Source organism: Pseudomyrmex gracilis, unplaced genomic scaffold (genome assembly GCF_002006095.1).
Source record: "Pseudomyrmex gracilis isolate BER0280 unplaced genomic scaffold, ASM200609v1 scaffold_52, whole genome shotgun sequence".
Taxonomy (NCBI): domain Eukaryota; kingdom Metazoa; phylum Arthropoda; class Insecta; order Hymenoptera; family Formicidae; genus Pseudomyrmex; species Pseudomyrmex gracilis.
In genome coordinates this window covers 503,720-522,869 of record NW_018020636.1, presented here as the reverse complement: position 1 = coordinate 522,869, position 19,150 = coordinate 503,720, and the positions used below count along the sequence as shown (strand labels likewise).

The 19,150-nt window shown below is 46.0% G+C and overlaps 1 protein-coding gene across 6 annotated transcripts in view; it reads right to left on the bottom strand.

Annotated features, from left to right (window-relative positions):
* LOC109853669 overlaps nucleotides 1-19,150 on the bottom strand; it is a 192,388-nt gene that overhangs the window by 78,968 nt on the left and 94,270 nt on the right. The window contains exons 1-2 of one of the 6 annotated variants that reach the window (XM_020425997.1): nucleotides 7,468-7,526; nucleotides 5,969-7,222 (exon numbers count right to left, since the gene is read on the bottom strand). The exons of 2 other annotated variants lie outside the window; for them this stretch is intronic. In XM_020425997.1, the coding sequence (XP_020281586.1) occupies nucleotides 5,969-6,023 (55 nt within the window). In that variant the 5' untranslated portion in view covers nucleotides 6,024-7,222; nucleotides 7,468-7,526. Of the gene's footprint in view, nucleotides 1-5,968; nucleotides 7,335-7,467; nucleotides 7,527-19,150 lie in introns of those variants that run through there. 3 more of the 6 variants (XM_020425998.1, XM_020425996.1, XM_020425995.1) reach the window with 3 other exon arrangements.

Below are 19,150 nucleotides of genomic sequence, written 5' to 3'. Positions count from 1 at the left end.
CGTATTCCGATCAAACCTGACGTGAATAAATTAAAAAAAAAAAAAAAAAAAAACGCAGTACTCGACGCGTAGCGAATTGCAATTCGCGAGGATAGATTATCTGGCTGCACTCGCGAAAAAGAAGGACGACACTTTATATTCCACCGACGTTTCGTCTGAGTCGTTACACCGACACGCCGCCAGCGCGATATCACGGCACAGAGACTTCGCTACTTGGTAGGCAGACGTGCCAACACACGAGGTATGCTTAAAAGCCGCGGAATCATCGATCGCATGGCCATCGCTTGTTCGACACAAGCATACACGAACGAGACCTTTGACTTGAGCCACGTTTTCCACGTGATTTCATGTTAGGAGGTCACACACACACACAAAGCTCCGTCGTCAAAAATCTCTCGCGAATTTTACAACGCGCTCGTCGAAATAGAAAACACAAAGAAATTATCCCAGTGAAAGAGGAGGTTCCTTTTTTGTATATAGTAAATTTAATGCGCAGACTTAGGCGCTAAAAAGACTTAAAATAAGTTGATCAGATCGGTTTCTTTGTTTTGAGAACAAGAATATTTCGTCAAGCGCGAAACCACATCGATTTTAATCGATCGCGCTGGACTGTGATAAACTCGAATAACGCGAACGGAACGTTTATATTCACGTCCGTGGAGATAAGCGACGGTCGCGTCGTCGCAAGAAACGTTGTCCGCGCGAGAGATTCCTCGTGTTATTTGCATTTTCACAAGCTCGAGTGTAATTCGCGTCGCCCCACGGAAACCCCATGTGTGTAACATAGGGAGTCCTTCAACGTTTTCTATTTTTAACTTGCTTATCGCGAGTGTCGACACACACCGGGAAGAACTTATCTCCTTCTTGCCGATTTCTTAAAAAAAAAAAAAAACTTAATATCGCGCTAAAGATTGCCGTCCGAGTGAAGATCGACGATCTCACAGCGAATCACAAAGTGAAAATGCCATTTCCCCCGTGCATAATGCAAGCAATTATTGTAACTCGTCATGCGCGTCAAGCAAACGTGCGCGCGCAAATAAACAACGTGTTGATAAAATAAATAAACGTGGCATTTAAATAGGAACGGCCTAGACTTCCTCGATCGTCATCATTCTGACGTCTTCGCAATACCGATCTACATATATTTTTACAGTCCGGATAATAATGCTCGCGGATTGTTTATTGTGCTGCGGACCCACTCGCTCGCCTCAGAATCCCACCTCTCATTCTCTCTCTCTCTCTCTCTCTCTCTCTCTCTCTTTACTCCCGTGATAGATTCCTTTGCTCTCCCATCGTGGAGAGTCGTGACCATCTGTCATTTGTCGGTTTGAGATTTTTCGAAAGCCGTTCCAGACCTTTTCTGAATGGAGAGCTCGTCTTCTCCTCACGATGGCTCGTTATCGACAGTAAACTCGCCACTCGTCTCTCACTCCGTCCCGGCGCGTTAATAATAATGTCAGGTATAGACCACGCTCGCTCTCTGTCTCTCTTTTCTCGTTCGATTCACGAGTGGTGTGCGCGCCCCGAAGTGTTTCCCGAAAGATAAACGCGTGCCGGAGCGCGCAATCGGCCGGCGCTTCGGCATTCAATAATTCGCACGGGCAATTAAGCGACGTGACTCCGCGCGATTCCCGATATGAAAACGTCATGACGCGATTAAGGACTTCTCCTGTCACCTGTTGGAACGATAGAGTGCCTCGGAGACTCGTTGACGCGCGCGCGCGCGCGCGTGTCGCTGCGCGGAGGAGGAAACAAAAAAAAAATAAAGAAAAAAACGAGTCCATTTGCTTTCGAGAGCATCATTCGGAAATCGAAGCGAGAGATCGGAACGAATAAATCTTCAAATTCCGTCTCTCGTCAGTAAAAAAAAAAATTATTTTCCGTTCCAGAGATATATCTAGTTTTAAAAAATATTTTAAAGAGAAAAAAAAGAGAAAGAAAATATGTTCTGCTCGCACAGATTCATCCGATTCATCCCATTTACTTCGACTTGCAACCGACTATCGTTCGCTGTTTATCAAATCGATACCTCGTACGCACTCGTCGATAAGCGGGGCCGGTAATGATCTCACCGTTGCGGCCAATTCGACCGAGATGGTCGATCAAACGAGAGCATCATTTCGACGCGCGCGATTCTGCGGTGTGTTGGTAAAAAAAAAAAAAAAGAAAAAAATCGAGCCCAAAGGACAAAGGTCCGGTCGAACGAGGGTAACCAACAAGGGGAAGGAAGAGGGAGAGAGAGCGCTTGGAGGTATTACCTACGCGGTTCGGACTTCGCGGCCAAGAAGGGAGAGAACTGAGACCCTTCGTGTTCGCGGCCGCGAAATAACGTCAGTGGTTTGTGGTTTTTCATACGTGCAAGAAGTCACAATGGTGGATCCCAGGGAGCGGTGGATCCCTCTGCTCTAACACGCGGGACCGAATACTTCTCTCCTCTCGCGGACAAGGCGGTGGAAGAAAGGCGAGAAGAAGACGAGCAAGAAGAAGAGGTGGCTTTTGTTCCCACCTCGAGCGAGCTCGACGCGGTCTGCCACTTTTTCACGTTTCCCCCTCGCCTCCCCCGGCTCTTTCTCTACCTTTCTCTTTGTTTCACCTTTTCTCTCCCTTACCTCTCCTCCTCCCTCTGCCCTCATCATTCTTTCTCTCTTTCTTTCTCTTCTTTCGCTACTTGCTTGCCTCCCCCCCGAGGTTGTATCCTCCTTCCAACGGTGAGATGCCCTTTGTCCCGAGGAAACACGATTAGGAAACCCTCGCGGCGCAATTTTGAGACAATTCCCGTTTCTTCTGTCGTAATGACCGGAGTGTCTATTAGTTTCCGGAACAGCAGGGAACGATTTTGATGAGAGACCGTTCCGGGCTCCGCGGGTGTTTTTTCTCTCTTTCGGCTTTTCCGGCCGACCTTCTCGTCATAATATATCTCGAAACTGCACTAGTTTTTCATTCGGAAAAGACAAACGACTTTCAGAAAAACGCGAGCGTGTATTACAAAGCTTAGAAATAATTTTTTCAAGCGTATATAATCTTGCCTTACAAAAATTACAATACACAAAGTTTCCATGTAACATATCACATCCCACACATTGCAAAATAAATTCGGTGTGTCACGCCGTAATTCTTTTTCCCAAACAAACCGTCGCTAATGAAATTAAACACGAGACACGTTTCACGAGCCGGGATCTATTCATTACCACATATCGGAGCGATAGGCTTAATTAGCTGTCGGAAACAGAGTCGCATGACCACGTGCGCGATCTACTCGCGGAACGACTTCCTATCGGCCGTTCCTATAGAGGAGGAAAACCGATAGTCGGAGACAAGAGCCGATGGTTTGTGGTCTATAAACAAGTCACCGGTGTCGCAGTGACAGCGGCACCGGCGTAATCGCGTTTGTATTTTGAGAAATGATCAATATTTAACCTCGGCAATTCGCACGGCAAACTACGACGTGTTGCGAACAGCGGACTACCGGTTGTGTAGCGACGAGTGTCGCGCCGTTCGTCGACAGAAAGCGAAGGTCGCTCGAGGAGCAAGCGATCCCTCTTCGATCGTTCGACGACGTACCGACAAGGAGAATCCCCCTGGCATGACGTTTTCGACGAGAGAGGTAACCGGAGATGATCAGCGAGAGCCGCTGATTCTCGAAAATCCCCCAAGTCGGGAAGATCTGGTCGCGGGGATGAGGAAAGAAAGGAAAGGAGGAAGGTAATCCCGAGTCACGGAAGTGAGAAGACCACCTTCTATCAAGAGTCGGTTTTCAGCGGTTCTGATCGGAATTAACTCGAGTTTTTATACATTAGGACGAAAGAGATGTATCACACGTTTCGGTTAGAAAATAACACCGATGATGATTGTTGGTTCGAGATAATCAAAAAGCAAGAAATCACGTAATAACGAGAATACGATTTGACATGACACTTAATAACATATCTCCGTAATCAGACGCGCACAAGATATCCCCGTCGGGGGTATCGATAATTGTCGTAACTTTCACCCTGCGGTGCTTTTCCATACACGTCGCGGTTTCGGCAACAAAAAGAATCAAAGAAAACGTTAATGATAAAATAAAATCACCACCAGATGAAGTAAGAAAGAGAACGCGCATTATATTTCCGTAATAATAATTGTGCCTCCCGCGCTACTCGTGAATCCTGAAAATGGATTCCTGCGGCCGCGGGATGATTCGTTTCGGCGACTTCGAGACAATGTCCGTTTCCTGGTGACTACGAGAGAGAGAGAGAGAGAGTAGTAATCGCATTAGTGGTCGCGAGCGGCAAGCGCGCGCGCGTTTCGTTGCGCGCAAAAACGTTCTTGGTCTTTCGCCATTACCTCAACTTTTATACCGTAACGAATTCGCGTTTCGCGGCATCGGTTCTGTCGCCTAGCTAAATCGCGCCGGGTTTTGTCACTACCGGAGCTGGCGAACACAATACGCCTTCTCTCTCAACGCGTCGAGATAGAACGTGGCAAGTCGCAAAGCCAAAAAAGTTTATTAATACTCTGACTGAGCGAAATAGCGTTTCCAAACCAATGATTCGGAGACGGATTGTGTGTGTTTTCGAGACATTTCAAAAGTTGCGTTGTTTTTAATTATGTTCGTTACTCGTTTTGCGTCTAAATTTAGAACGCCGAGCGGCGGACAATATAGACGTAATCTCGCGAACGGACGTTTTGAGAAATGTAAAATTGAGATATCTCTCGGAGATATATCGACGCGCGCATGTGGCCGAAGTTCGAAATCTCGCTTGATAATTACACCGACAACGTTTTACGATCGCATGAATTTCAACGAGAAAAAAGAAAGGAAACGCGCATCCGCGGATTCCTCTCTTAATTAGAGAGGACATCGGACGAAATACCGCGAGGCGATTGAGCGAGATAAAGTCTCCGAGGCTGGAAGTTGCGGGAGCTAAGTGGACCCTATTGCGCTACCGACAGCTCCCAAGGGTTCCTAATTGTCAAGATCGAGCGCCGTAATTACACCCTCCGATGATGCGTTCTCGTCTCTTTTTCTCTCTCTCTCTCTCTCTCTCTCTCTCTTTCTATCCGGAGCTCGTCTCTCTCTCTCTCTCTCTCTCTCTCACCGGTTAACAGAACCGGACAAATTCTCGAGTGTGGCAAAACGACGTCGAAAAACTAGCGTCGAGCGATTCGGGCAGGTAGGTAGTCGCACAGCCCGGAGGGAGGAGGAGAGAGAATTAAGAAGTCTCCGGTCTGATAAGGAGCCGATAACAGGATGCTCACTCTCTCGGGATTCGTGAGAGGAAACAGCAAACGCGTTTCATCTCGCCACGTTTATAAATGCACAAGAAACCCAATAGGAGAGAAGTAGAAAACCACTCCAAGTGGCACGAGAACAAATAATCGGAATACTAGAAGAATTCACACGCTTATTATTATCAATCCAATCGCCAGATCAATTGCGTTTCACCGTTGCCAAGTAACTAACTTACACATTAAGTGCACTCTACAACTTTAATTTATCTCCGATGTATTATGTAATTTCCGAGTATTTTTCTTTTTTGTCACATTGCGCGCTCTCTTATCTACAGACTTCGTTTGTTTGCTCTCCGTTCGTCACTCTCGACCTGTCGATGCGGTAAGCGGAGTGCGAATTCCAAAGTCGCAGCTTGACGCCGCCTACTCGGCGGTGTGCGTTTCATAACTTTCCGCAAGTCGTTACGGCGCGATTCGCTTGTCCTGTTGCACCTTGTGGGGCTTGTTTCGACCGATTATTTATTCACCAACGCATAAATCATTAAACTTGATCGACAACAACTGTTTCGAAAACATCGCGCGCTCGCAGTGCAACATCAATCGTGCGATCGTTGAGTTTTGACCGAGTGAAAAAAAGAAAAAAACACTTTTCTAACGCGTTTAACGCGATTCAATCGCTAAATGTAAGCGCGAAGTAGTCGCGATGACCGCCGGCAAAGAGATCGCTCGATCACGTCAGACTTGGGAGACTCACCAGTGTAACACCAGGCCGGCCAGACGACAGGACTCTCGGTGTCCAGCTCCCTCATTCTCTCAGCGACCCGCGAACATCTCCACTCCGTTCTTCCCGACGTGGCGGTAAGAATGTCCAGTTTGGCTACGAGCGTGAAAATCTCCACCCGAGAGAATGGATCTTCGGCTCTGTCGGTCGGAAATGAAAACGTAGAGAAAAATCTCGGAATCCTTTATGAGGAGAGAGAGAAAGAGAGGAACCACCTGTTGCGCGGTGTGTTCTCAATAAATTCGCAGCAAAAACAAGCTCCGATCTCGCTCGTCCAGGCTCGAGAGACGCAATCTCTGCGCAAGTCGGTCTCGTATTATCGAGGTTTGCGCGCACGTGCAAATAAAGGATTCCGAGAGAGGCAGAGATAAAGTCTTAAGATGAGTCGTTGCCGCGCTCCGGTTGCGACGCCGATAAGGCACGAAAAACGTTTCATCAACTCCCGTCCTCGTCGTCTCACTTCCTCGCGCTTCGTCACGCGTCGTTGTACAACAACGCGATAACGCGGCTCCGTGCGAGTTACACACGTCAAATTTCGCCCGTAAAGAAAAGGACGTAACCGCGTGTTACACGAAAAGGTGTCTGTCTGACACTCGAGTCGAATCGCGCACTAAATGTCACGGAAATGTCAATGAGGCGCCGCCGACGTTTGACACCTTCACCGAATGTCCCCTTCCTTGCTGTACGTCGTAATAATAAGTGTCTTCTGTGCGATCGCACAAATCACATTTCGAGTCTTGATTTATCATCGGGTGACTTCCTTGTCTTATCACTATCAATTTGTGCGATTATCAAATGACTCACGCAATTACGTTGACACTTGAAACTGTCAGCTCATTTTTATTTTTAACCAACCAAGTTTAATCGCGTTGTTTGTTATCGAAGTCACGACGAGGTTCCACTAAATTTATTTATTTTTAATTTCGATCGAGTCGAACGAAAATTCACCACAGATCAGATCCTCCTCGCGTACCGTATCTCAACGAGTCACTCGTTCGTTGCCATCTGCGAACATCCGCTTTTGCCGGTGTCAAGAGATCGCGCGTTCCATCGAGCTTATCACTCCCTTCACCTCTGCGCGGTCACCGCAAGATCACTTTCTTCACCCTACTGCAGCACACCGAGCGATCGGACCGGTCACGATAATCGTAGAGTATACCCTCGACCCGGTCGATCCTTTGCCTTCAGTCCGGGAGGATCGTTGACGTACCACGGGATGACACGGCACTACAACACGGCACTGCTGCGTGAGGTGATGTCGAAGAGGATAGACGGATAAACAGAGACAGCGGAGGGAGGACAGAGAGAGACGGAGACAGGTAGGGGGATAGACAGAGGGAAAAAGGAAGAGATAGTTAACGAGAAGAGGAAGAGGGAAGGAGAAAGAAGAAAAAGAGAGAGGGAGGGAAAAGAGAGAAAGAGGGAGAGAGAAAGACAGAGAAAAAAGAAAAGAGAGAAAGAGAGGGAAGAACCTGACCACCGGACACACTTCTTGCCTTGCTAGGCACAACACAGGTAAGCGGAGTGGCACTTAGGTTGGTGCACCTGCCGCGAGAGTCCGCGCCGTAATGGTAGCGGGGCAACGGGCGGCAGGTAGGCAGGCCCACCGCTCGTCAACCTGCGGAGAAGGGGAATCAGTCACATGGTGAGTGCCCCGCGTTGCCCGCGAAGGAGGTGGTAGTCGTGAGTAGATGGTGGTGGATGAACGAAGGTGGTGATATTGGCGGCGGCGGCGGCGGCGGCGGCGGCAGCGCCGAAGAGTAGATGGTAGTGGTAGTAGTGGATCGTGGTGGAACGCAGGAGTAGGAATCATCGGGGGACCCACGCGAGAGGAGAGCCAACTTGGCCGCTACCGGTGTAACCTGTCGTGACGATCAGTGTCGGCGCGGTGATTTCGCGCGGGAAAAATTCCCGATCATTTTCCCGCATCCCAAGAACGATGGCGGCGGGTCCAGTATGGAAAAAAGGGTGGGGTCGCGAATATATCTATATATATAAGTTTCGACGATTTTTTGCGCGACACGCGCAACCTGGTAACAACTATCAGATGTCGAGAACAAAAACGGTGCGTATAAAAGGATCTCCACGTTAAACAAAAAAAAATAAAACAATCAACCGTAAAAGAATAACATTTGAAAATTATATGCGCAGTTTCTTGAAGAATTAACAAAAACACAACTCACAGAATAGATCAGAGTGTAAGAAATTATCGCAGGAAAAGGGAGTTGGCGAAAGAAGTTACACAAAGTAATCGACTAACTAAAAGCAGAATCGAATACAACACAATCCTACACGATCTCACATGAGAAACAGCGGTAGCGATTCGAAGTTGAGATTGGAAAAGCGACTTGGACTATATATATTGCTTCCCTTTGTTCGCCACAAAGAAGAAGCATTTAGCTAACATTATTATCGGGACAGCGCATAGAGAGAGTTCGCATCTTTCCGCGTACTCTCTGGCTACCCGATTATGGGATGCTTCGTGTTCCATATTTGGATCGTCCTTAGACGCGAGATAGGACAGAGGAGCATCCATTGAATTCCAGGCGTTTCCCGAGATAGTTGGCAGAGAACTTGACTCGTTCCCGAGCGAAGAGCGTTCCTCGCTCAAGCACGTCGTTCACTGTCCAACTATCAATGCTACGTCTTCCTTCGCTTCTGCGGCTCGTATAGCAGTCTAGGTGGACACTACGTCAAGGTGGAACGAGACGCGAACACCTTGTTTGCTTGTACGCCATAGTTCTTCGCGGATCGCTCGTAAAACAATATCATCAGCCTGCGTCGGCTTCCAGACAGCGCAATCGGTTCCGTCATTCTGACCGTACCATTAGCAATATACGCACACAGTCTCTTTTTCGTATTTCTCATTAAACGTAAGACTTCAATATTCGTAAATCAACCGATGGTGTAAACGTTCCCGCACTTCCTGCGTTATTTTACGAGAAAAATAATTTCGCGCTTCTACTAATTTACATATTGCGATGAAACAAAAAAAATAAAAAAAAAATAAAACATTGCGATTTCGTTGCGGTAATCTTGTTAGAATTTTACTTTAGCGCGCGTCTGACTTTAATTGCGACAACGTTACTTTGTGTGTTTTGTATTTCGCTAGCAACTAAATAAATCGTCCCGCTCGCTTTATTCTAGTTTTCTTTATTTTTCTTTTTTTTCGTTGAAGCAAAAGCCTAGACACTTTATTCATCCATCTAACTTAAATACTAATTACACGGCACCCCCCGCGGTAATCCTGTAACGCGTTCAAGAGCACACAAAGAGAGAGAGAGAGAGAGCGGTATTATCTCTTCCCAGATTATCCTGAGAGGCGTCGCCTTAGGTGTCCGAACATGTTCAGAATCTTGGGACGCAGTGGGATACCTAACGTATGTAACGCTACGTAGCGCGAGATGAGGGCTTGTTAGGTTAAACATCATATTGTTTCGCAAGGGCGAAACATTGCCTTCGACCGGCGCGACGAATGCGCAGAGGAGCAACGAGTGGTAGTTGGCTCCGGCTTTGAGGTGTACCATCAAAGACGATATATCGCGTCCGATATATATCACGAGAGAGAGAAAGAGAGAGAGAAAGAGAGAGCACTTCACTTCTACACGTCGAGTTATTATTATGTATATGTATATATATCCATACATGAGCGCGCCGGCCTGAGGCTGCGCTTCGAGCACCTCGTTTAGATATCCGCTCGGTGCTGCGCCGCGAGATTATTCGAGCAAACGACGAAGCGTCGAAACGTCTCTCGACGGACTGGTGTATTATATTGGTATCCTATCGGACGTCGATCGCCCGGGCTTCCGCAGGTAGCGATTACCACCTCGGCCATTTTCTTTCCCGACGAACTATCGGCGATTAAACGGTCCGTCGACCTCCTCCGCGCAACGGGATGTATTAATCGTTCAGCTAGATCGATATACCATTCTCGTCCTTGTGCGCCGGACTAGCGTCGATCAGCCTACTCGCAGGAATTAATTAGCGCTTTCTCTCTCTCTCTCTCGAGACGCCGATCAATCGATTGAAAAGTTCCGTAACGAGATATAGAGCAAGCGAGATATGAATTAATATTAATAATTATTTATTACAAAAAATGTGCTAGATTAGCAAGAAAATTAGTTATTATATGAGCAGTAAAAAATATATTTGCTAAGCTTATTGAGATATTTGTTTTGCCAACAAAAACGTTTTTGCTGATGAAACAGAAACTTTCAGTATACTCAACAAATTTTTCTTGCCTGACCTGTATAAGTGACAAAACTTGTTTTCTGTGTATGAAAATATGCACTCAGTCAATATTCAATTACTGAGAATATTTTATAGTTACATACTTTTTCTCTCTTTAAAAAAAATAAAATAACACAAATTTCAAAATTTACTTTTTTAAATATTGTAGAAACAGAACGTTCAACATGAAAATTGTGATAAATAATATTTGTGAGTATTAAAATAAAGCAAGTTTTTTATTGCGTTGAGAGAGAGAAGAGACACGACTCTTCTTTCTGTTCTCTCTCAAAATGGAATCAATCTCGAGGATACGCTCTCGGCGAAAAGCGTTTTTTTTGTTTTCGAGCGGCGATTTTCCCCGATTGCTATGCACTAGGTTCCATCTGGCCGCAGCTCATCTTCAGCGACGAAGTAACCGGTGGCGTTCATGAATACGTGTTCATTATTTATGAGCAACGCCTCTCGGCATCAACCGAACCGGCCTCTCTATCTACCGGTGGGCACCCGGGAGAAGAAGGCACAACCGGATAACATATTACGTCTTCATATTTTTTTCCTCTCGTGCACGCCCGGTAATTAAAGGTACCCCGCCAAGGACCCCGATGATTTACCGACGATGCTGCGTCGACCTGATAAGATGAGACCGGTTGATAACGAGGCCCCTTTCGGTATATCGAGATCCGGATCGAGCTCTAGAGCGGACTATCTCGTCCTTATAATATTCGTATAACTTCTGGCTACCACCCGATCAGGTTTTATCGTAGTTACGTTTCTCGCGTACCTACTGATGCATGTCATACGAGAGTTTTACACCGACGTTATACGAGGCGGACGGTATATATTAAATTCAATAACAGCTCGACTTTTCGAAATAAATAAAACCCATATTTATCAATAAACGGTCTTTATATTTCCAATGAGAATCTATAAACAATCTTTACTTATCGATAATATTAAAATTGAAAAGATATCAAATGTAGATTTTATCTTGAGATAAAAAATATTGTTGATAATTTACTGCGATATGAAAAAAAAACAAAAACAATATTTTCATACATAATCCAAGACGATTATTAGCATTTTTTTTTATTAGAATAACTGTGTTTGTTGTCTATCGAAAAACGTTCGATTCAAGCATCTGTGGCATCGCCGAGGGATTCTTCGATTAAAAGAAAAAAAAAAAAAAAGAAAAAACTCGCGGCATTCCCCCTTTCTCATTACGGTATGCTGGATCAAAAGTGCTCATATTTCATAGACTTGTTCTGGCGTGCCGCACGAGAACCCCAATGGCCTCCGCGCGTGTGCGTAGAAGTTACGGTCCCGTTGAGTGGAGAAATTTACGTTCGTCAGCAAAACGAGAACCGCGCGGAGGATGACGATGGCGAACGAAGTGGACGGCACCGAGGTGCTCGATGATGATTTCGACGATTTAATTGAAACGTCCATGCGGCACTAAAATCTCCCCACTAAGTTCCTCTCACTCTCTCTTTCTCTCGCGCGATCTACCTTGCGACTCTCTTTTGCCTCTCCTTTTTACGCACAATCTCTCTCTCTCTCTCTCTCTCTTCTCTTTCTCTTTCTCCCTTCGGGAACATCTTACATTAATGTTTTTCAAACGGAGTTACATGTTGCGCTAGCAAACTCGTTGATGTTGACGAGTCGATGCGGACTCGATGATTAGGTGGGATTTAATGCATATGCATTATCGTCGAAAAAAAATCATAAAATTGAAATTTTTTTCCCTATCTTCAGCGAGATATGTAAATCGAGTTCTCCGAACGTTCATAAATGTTTTATCCTTAACCTATTGAAAATACATTGACTAATTTGACGTTTCACTATAAAATGAAGAGTTTGACGAGCGCTGTCGTAAAACGAAACGAATTCGTCGCTTTCTTTCGTTATCGACGAGATAAAGAAATGCCGAGAGTCGTCCTCACCTGGTCGATTTTTTTTTCCGTACCGTTCATCGAGAAGGAAGTTTTATCGGCCTCTGATTTACACCGAGTTACGGCCGGTGCGTAATTTGTTGCGCTGTATTTAATTTGCCTTAAAAGCAATCACGAAGGAGTGCGAGTAACGTGCGCGCGCACCTTTGCGAGAGGCGTAAAAACGATAACGGGCAGTTGCTTTACGGAATTTTTATTATGATGTATACTAGAGCAACACACACAAGCGCGCATACACAGAGAAAGAGAGAGAGAGAGAAAGAGAGAGAAAGATGCGCGCAACGACGCGCATCGTTAATGAGCCGCGCGAATGAAATCGACGGGACATCGAGATAGGCCTAGAATTTCATTTGCGACCGATTTACTCGTCAACGGCTGTCAACGGCGAGTTCGTTTGGTCGACGCAGGAAATCGCGGAGGCAACGAACCGTCGAGGAGGAACCGATCGGTATCTTCTTCGAGCTTTCATGCTCTTTTTGTGCGCCGTTCCCTCCTGATGCCACGTTTCTCGATCGATCGTTAATTGAAAGGAATGGCATGAAATTCGCTATTTTCAACGATTCATCGTTCGCGATATGTCCGTCATCCGTATAATTATCGGCAATTACAACTCATTTCAACGTATAATTATCCGCGAGAATGCAAGTACCGGTATTGTGTTGTCGTCAACAACTGATGGAGAAGTTTGACATTAATTTTTGCATTTCAGAAACTTTTATACATAAATAATTTTTGTATTTCAATCATTGTGATTAAAGCAATTTAATAAAAACTAAGGATTTTGAATCTCTAAATTGAAAATGTCACTCGCGATATTTTTACTTATCGCAAGTATTGGAGTGAATATTCTCAACTTGTTTGGAGCGAGATTTCGCTCGAAAAAATTTAGAGAGCGATTAGAATGATTACAAAATTCTTTATTAGTCAACGTCCCTAATTCACAGAACGCGCGGCAAAGATATTCGCACGTTTTGCCCGCGGTCTCGGCAAATTAAGATGAAAGAGACTCCCCGAGTTTTTCGGATCGTCGAAAGGCCGTGTTCGCGCCGATTAATATCGCCGCCGCCGCCGCCGCCGCCGCCGCCGCCGCGGTACGATAAACGAGATGATAAATACGAACACGCACGATTATACCGCTCGCGCGAGGTTGCGCCGCCGCGAGATGCCGATGAATCAGCGGTGCTAAAGGTCAGACGGATGAACGGACGCGCGCACTTGAAAGGTCAAGGAAAGATGCAGGTGTCGAATAGCGTGGCCGACGCGCGTGTCGGCACAAAAAAAAAAAAAAAAAAAAAAATACATATTTATACCAAGCGGAAACGGTCAGTCATGCCAGCTTCAATTTTGGCCGGCCTTTAAACAATCCGTCGAGAAATGCCGCGCGGTGGAAATCTATTCGAATAACATCGAGAATTTCATCATTGAAATTCTTAATGTTGCAACACACGTTAAATGTCTATTTAATCATCTTCAGATCATTTCTTCCGTGCCAAATATTTTGCAAACAAATATTTCGATGAACACGAGAAAAAACTTGTTCTGCACAAACAAGATAAAATCCAGGTCATAACAATAACAGACAATTCCATCGATTTGTTTTTTTTCTTGTTTTTCAGCAGAAGATTCTCTCCTGAGGAAAAATACACGGTAAGAATCTATTAATATATTGCACGCGAAATGATGAGATACTATTAAAGCGATATTATGAGTGACGCTTAATTAAGTAATGGTGTTATGACACCGCGTCATTGCGAAACGTTAACAACCGTGGTTCTCATTGTGCGACAATGCTTTTCGCATTGGAACGAATGTCACAAAGAGAGACGAGGATACGTCGCGCGGATAATATACAAGTATCGTCGTTTCTGTCGACGCTCGAAATCCTCAATTTACGACACGATTTGGCATTTGTAATATTCCGCCGAGAGCATTTCATAAAACCCGCTCTGACGTAGCGCGCGCTTCATGTTTGTCGTTTGTATCGCGCACCAACGCGCGCACGGAAATTTAAGGCTTAATGTAATCCAATAATTTATTCAGCAGCAACACGCAACACGCGTTGGTAGAAACGTGAAATCCTCCGATTTAGACCCGATAATTTATACCGAGGCGATGCCGAAGACGCGGCACACGTCCAGTGAAGCGTCAAATTTTCTCTTCTTTTAAATATGTTTTCTATTGATAGAATAGAACGCGGTTTAACGCATCTCGAAACGATGAAAAATTTCACACAACAACTAAAAACTATTGAAAACGAATCGAAAAAGCCCGAGGAAAAATCTGCGATTCTCGCCGTGACGAAACTGCAAGCGCGCGCAATCATCGCCGAGAAAAGATCGCGCGCACGGAGGGTGGCGAAAGAGCAGAAGCGGAAGGGCGCGGACGAGGGGGAACAGAGGGCGCACACACTCATGGTGCACAAAGTGCAATTTCATAATTTTTGCCTCGTAAAATCCGAGCAATGAGCGACGTAAAAATGAATAACTGGAGGATCGTTCAACCCGCGGAACGAACAAGTCGGCGGAACACTTCTCGCGTTCCCCTCCGGCCGTATCTTTCGACCCCCCTCGATTACCGCGTCCCTCTCTCACTCGCACCGGGAGGTGGCCGAGCACGTCGGTGGTGATTGCACCCTCCCTCACCCCTTTCCTCTCGTCGCTAAAGTCTCTCGGTGCGATTTTTATCTTCCGGGTAGAATAGATTATCTTTATTTACGAGCAATCTGCGGCATGGGCAAATTGTTTGGGAGCGAGTGAGGGTTGCTTATTTAAAAGCCGTAAACTATTCAATACGTGGACGCGAACTGAAATCCTTTCCCGCAGAGAAAGTGCAGCGAGAACGCGTACGCGCGCCATCGTTGATCGTCGTTGCGATAGTCGTAGTTGCGAACCTTGAAAAGACGAGATAAAAAAAAAAACGAAACAAAACAACTAACGCACGTAATTCTTGGACCGAACAAATCAAACGATTTCTTGAAATCTAGGCGCAGTTCGCATTCTATGAACAAAGACATTTTGTGTGAAAAAAAAGTTTCCGCTATTGTGGCATTCGTCTTTTTGAGCCGTGCCGAGGTAACGGCTGAAACAGCTTCGCGACGACTTCAACCGTGTTTCAAGAACAAATGTAGGTGAAACTTGCGCGTTGCGCAAGGTAGCGATGAAAATTCCACAGTTCTAGGTCAATATCAGCAAAAAAGACACGGTGTTATTGTATACTTGGAGTCGCGGGTAAGTTCTAGAAATGAGAAATTAAGGAAATCACACACATACACACACATACACACGGAAAGAGAGGCGTAACGCCGTAAAATGCGAGACGCGCGAAATGCTACGTATCGACACTCGCGAACTGCGACTCCAACGGGGATTAATAATGCCGGTGTGCTCTCGTCGAGAGCAGGGGAGCGAGGAGAGAAAGGAGAGAAATGCTGTAAAAGACGAGAAGGGAGACGAAGAAGAAGAGGCAGAAGAAGACGAGGAAGAAACGGGAGAGAAGAGAGGCGAAGGTAGACAGAGAGAAAGAGAGAGGAGCAACAAGAGGTGCAGCCTCGGGTGCCGGGCGGGGCTCAGATGTTTATCCCGGTCGACCTCTCTTCCCCCGTGGCCTCCCTCCCTCGGTGCCTCTCTTCGTGGTCCCCGATGTGCCCCCTTCACCTCCGGTTCTTACGGAGAAGGAGCGCGCCCTCGGCAATCCGGTGTTGCGGAGCGTTGCATCTACGTTATGCGTGCTCTTGTTGCTCGGATGCACTCACAGTGGCGTCGCAACACGTCTCCGTTTATTTCGAACCTGGTGAACGGAAATACGACATGCCCGATCGCGAACGAAAGGATCCTGGTGCTCGCGAGACTTTGATACACTTTTCGAACACTTTGCACGTATCTGCAAGACGATTAGTCTAACACAAGGTGAGTGTCTTAACGACCGGACAAGTCTCACTGGTCGCGCGAAAATTTATTATTATTAAAAATAATTTTATAACCAAGTATTTGTACATGTAAATTTAGAGAAATTAAAATTCAAAAAAACATATCTTAAAAAATACTTAAACTTACATTAAAACAACATTGAAAATCGTCAAGTCATGTTTAATACTTACATGTTTGATAATTATTTCTTCAACAAACGTCCGATCATTGGAACGTTTACCTTGCGCTTTAAAAATGTTTCCATTAAATTGCTATCACGGAAGTGATCACACACGTCGATCCGCCGTTACGGGTTGCGTAACTTGCGAAGAAGAAGAAGATGGGGTTTTTAAACTTAGCGTCCTTTTCTTGCGCCTTTTCCCGTCGTCGTTATAAGCGCGTTAATTTTCTTGACGTACAAAGCAAATTGAGACGATAATATCGATCCGGTGGTTTCGGAATGTTGAAAATTCTCATAGAGGGTCGCAACAACGAAAAAGACGCCGGGCGTGACATCGCGCAGAATGGGTCGGTTCGACAACCGTATCGGTCGTAATCGAAACGACCGGAAAGAAGGCCGGGGAGGCTGCCGAGGTCTTCGGCTTGTGACGAGGCGTCGGATGGTCGGCGCTTGCAAAAAATCAACGTTAATCAGACACTTCGTATCGCCTGTACTCAGCTCCCGGTGAGCCGAGCGATCTAGCTCACAGCAGGTTCTTCGTTGCAAAAAATCGATGAATGAACTTACGCCAGAGAACGGATGCTTCGCGATTGAAGTCGACCAACGACGATGACGACGACGATGACCGCGAAGGCGCGGCTTTACGATTGCCCATCACGCGCATCTTCATCATTATTCGTTGAAAACGCGCGATATGATATAATGCGCTTTTTCGCGTTCCGTTTCATCCTCGAATTAAAAATATTTTTTGTTTTTTTTTTTTTGCGTCAAATATATCTACTACGTCGCGTGTTTCAACTCCGTAAATCGGTTGCTCAAAAAACTGCAACTTAATAAGAAGTGATATAATTTGTTTTTTAACATAATTTCTCCTCTTAAAATAATAAACGTGACAATAATCGGATCCCCCCGTCTTTCCCGTTGAGATCACGTTGATCTCTATCAAATAAATGATATTCCACGTCGAAACAGTAGTCCGATGCATATGCATGAAACATGATCCGCAATTATCGTTTCGCAATTAACTCGAGCCACCGCGAGTTAATCTCTTATACTTGCGACCGTCTTTTATTTTGTCCCTCTCATCGCACGTATCTTCCGCGCGCGCGCAGGGGGGATATTAACACAATAATACAATTATTCTTCATCCGCGGACCAACGCGGCGGCGATCGGCCGATCTATCGATCAATGACAACACCGTTGCAGCATACAAGCGCAAACGAATCGCGGCTAATCATCCGGCCAACACCGGCACGGCGCGGTTCTCCATCGAGATAAGGTGAGGCGATTCTACGTACTCCGATGCGCGCATCGCTCCTAGAGATTCGTCCGTAAGGATGGTTTTCATCGAGCACGTATTCCGCTGATGACGCACTTCCGGCCAAGTGAACCCTCGCGGTGGCCCCCGTGATAATTCCGGAGGATCGAGAAAGAGAGAGAAAACGATAGAGAGAAAGAGACGGAGAGAGAAGCGAGAGAGATCCATCCACCGTGACTCCGTGGCCCCGTGACGACCCCGAAGAGATGTTTGCTCTTGTTGCGGTGCTATGCGCCGTAGCGACCGGCGGCTGTATGGAAGTACAAGAAGAAAACAAGAAGAAGACGAGATGAAGGAGATGTGAAGAAGGAGGAAGAGGAGAGTAAATGCGAGGAGGATCAAGGAAGAGCAGCGAAAGGAGCAAGAAGTCGACGGCGGTGATGAGGTGGGGCACGGCACACACACACACACATATACACACGCACACGAGAAAGGGAGGAAGAAATACAAGAGTGAACGAGAGAAAGAGAAAGAAAGAGAGAGAGAAAGAAAGAGAGAGAGAGAGAGAGAGAGAAGGTGGAGGACGGGTCTTGATCCAACGCCTAGCCTCCGAAGGAGCTCGCTCGGACGCCCGATGGTAGCGGTTCGCTCATCATTGTAATTACTTCGCGAGGATGTACCAGTATATTGGATCATTATCGACCGCTCCATATCTACCACCTAGTCCATAAGTATAGACTTTCCTCTTGGTGCCCGGGCGCTGATCTGCGCACCTCATCTCTTTCTCTCTTACGAAACGTACGATACGCAAGTGCACGCCGCGCGCACGTACACGAGAGTGCGTACGCGAGGACACGTATCAAGGGGAGGAAGGAAGAGAGGGAAGCGGGTCAGGGGACTGAAGGGAAGAAACGCGATCGGGGCACGTACCGCGGCTAACGACTCGATCGTACGGCTCTCTGATCAAACAACTACGGCAATCGGGGCAACTTTCTAAAGGGCCCCCGCCGACGGAGGCTCGCGAGAGCATCCGTTTTCGCGGAGGGCGATAACAGTGGCGTAAACGAGAGACCAGCGGAAATTCAACGATTGTTTTACGTACAGTTGTTACACTCTGAAACTTTTTACTGCATTACACCAAACAAATAGTTTTAAAATTTTACGGCGTAAAAAAATAATACAGAATACTGTGACACGTGTGTAACACGACACTTTTGTAACTTAAACATTCTTTTGTGCGCTTTAAAAAAAAGAAAAAGAAAACATTATTTCCTTCGCTTGTAGAATACTTGTAAAATCAATTGTGACAAGTAAAGTTTAGACAATATTGTGCTGAGGAGAATATGAAGACTGTTGTAATAGACTATTGTTAATATGAGATGCGCACCGGAAGCGTATTGTGCCGTCGTAGCCGATCAATGAAAGGATACAGTGCGGTAATTATCGTTACGTAATGATCTATGAGCTATAAAACAGAGCTATAACCGCGTGATTTTATTGAAAAGAAACAAAAAAGAATCTTTTATCCGATGTCAAACGATCTAAGGTCTTCAACCCGAGACTCTCGGAGAGAAAGAGAGAGAGAGAGAGAGAGAGAGAGAGAGAGAGAGAGAGAGAGAGAGAGAGAGAGA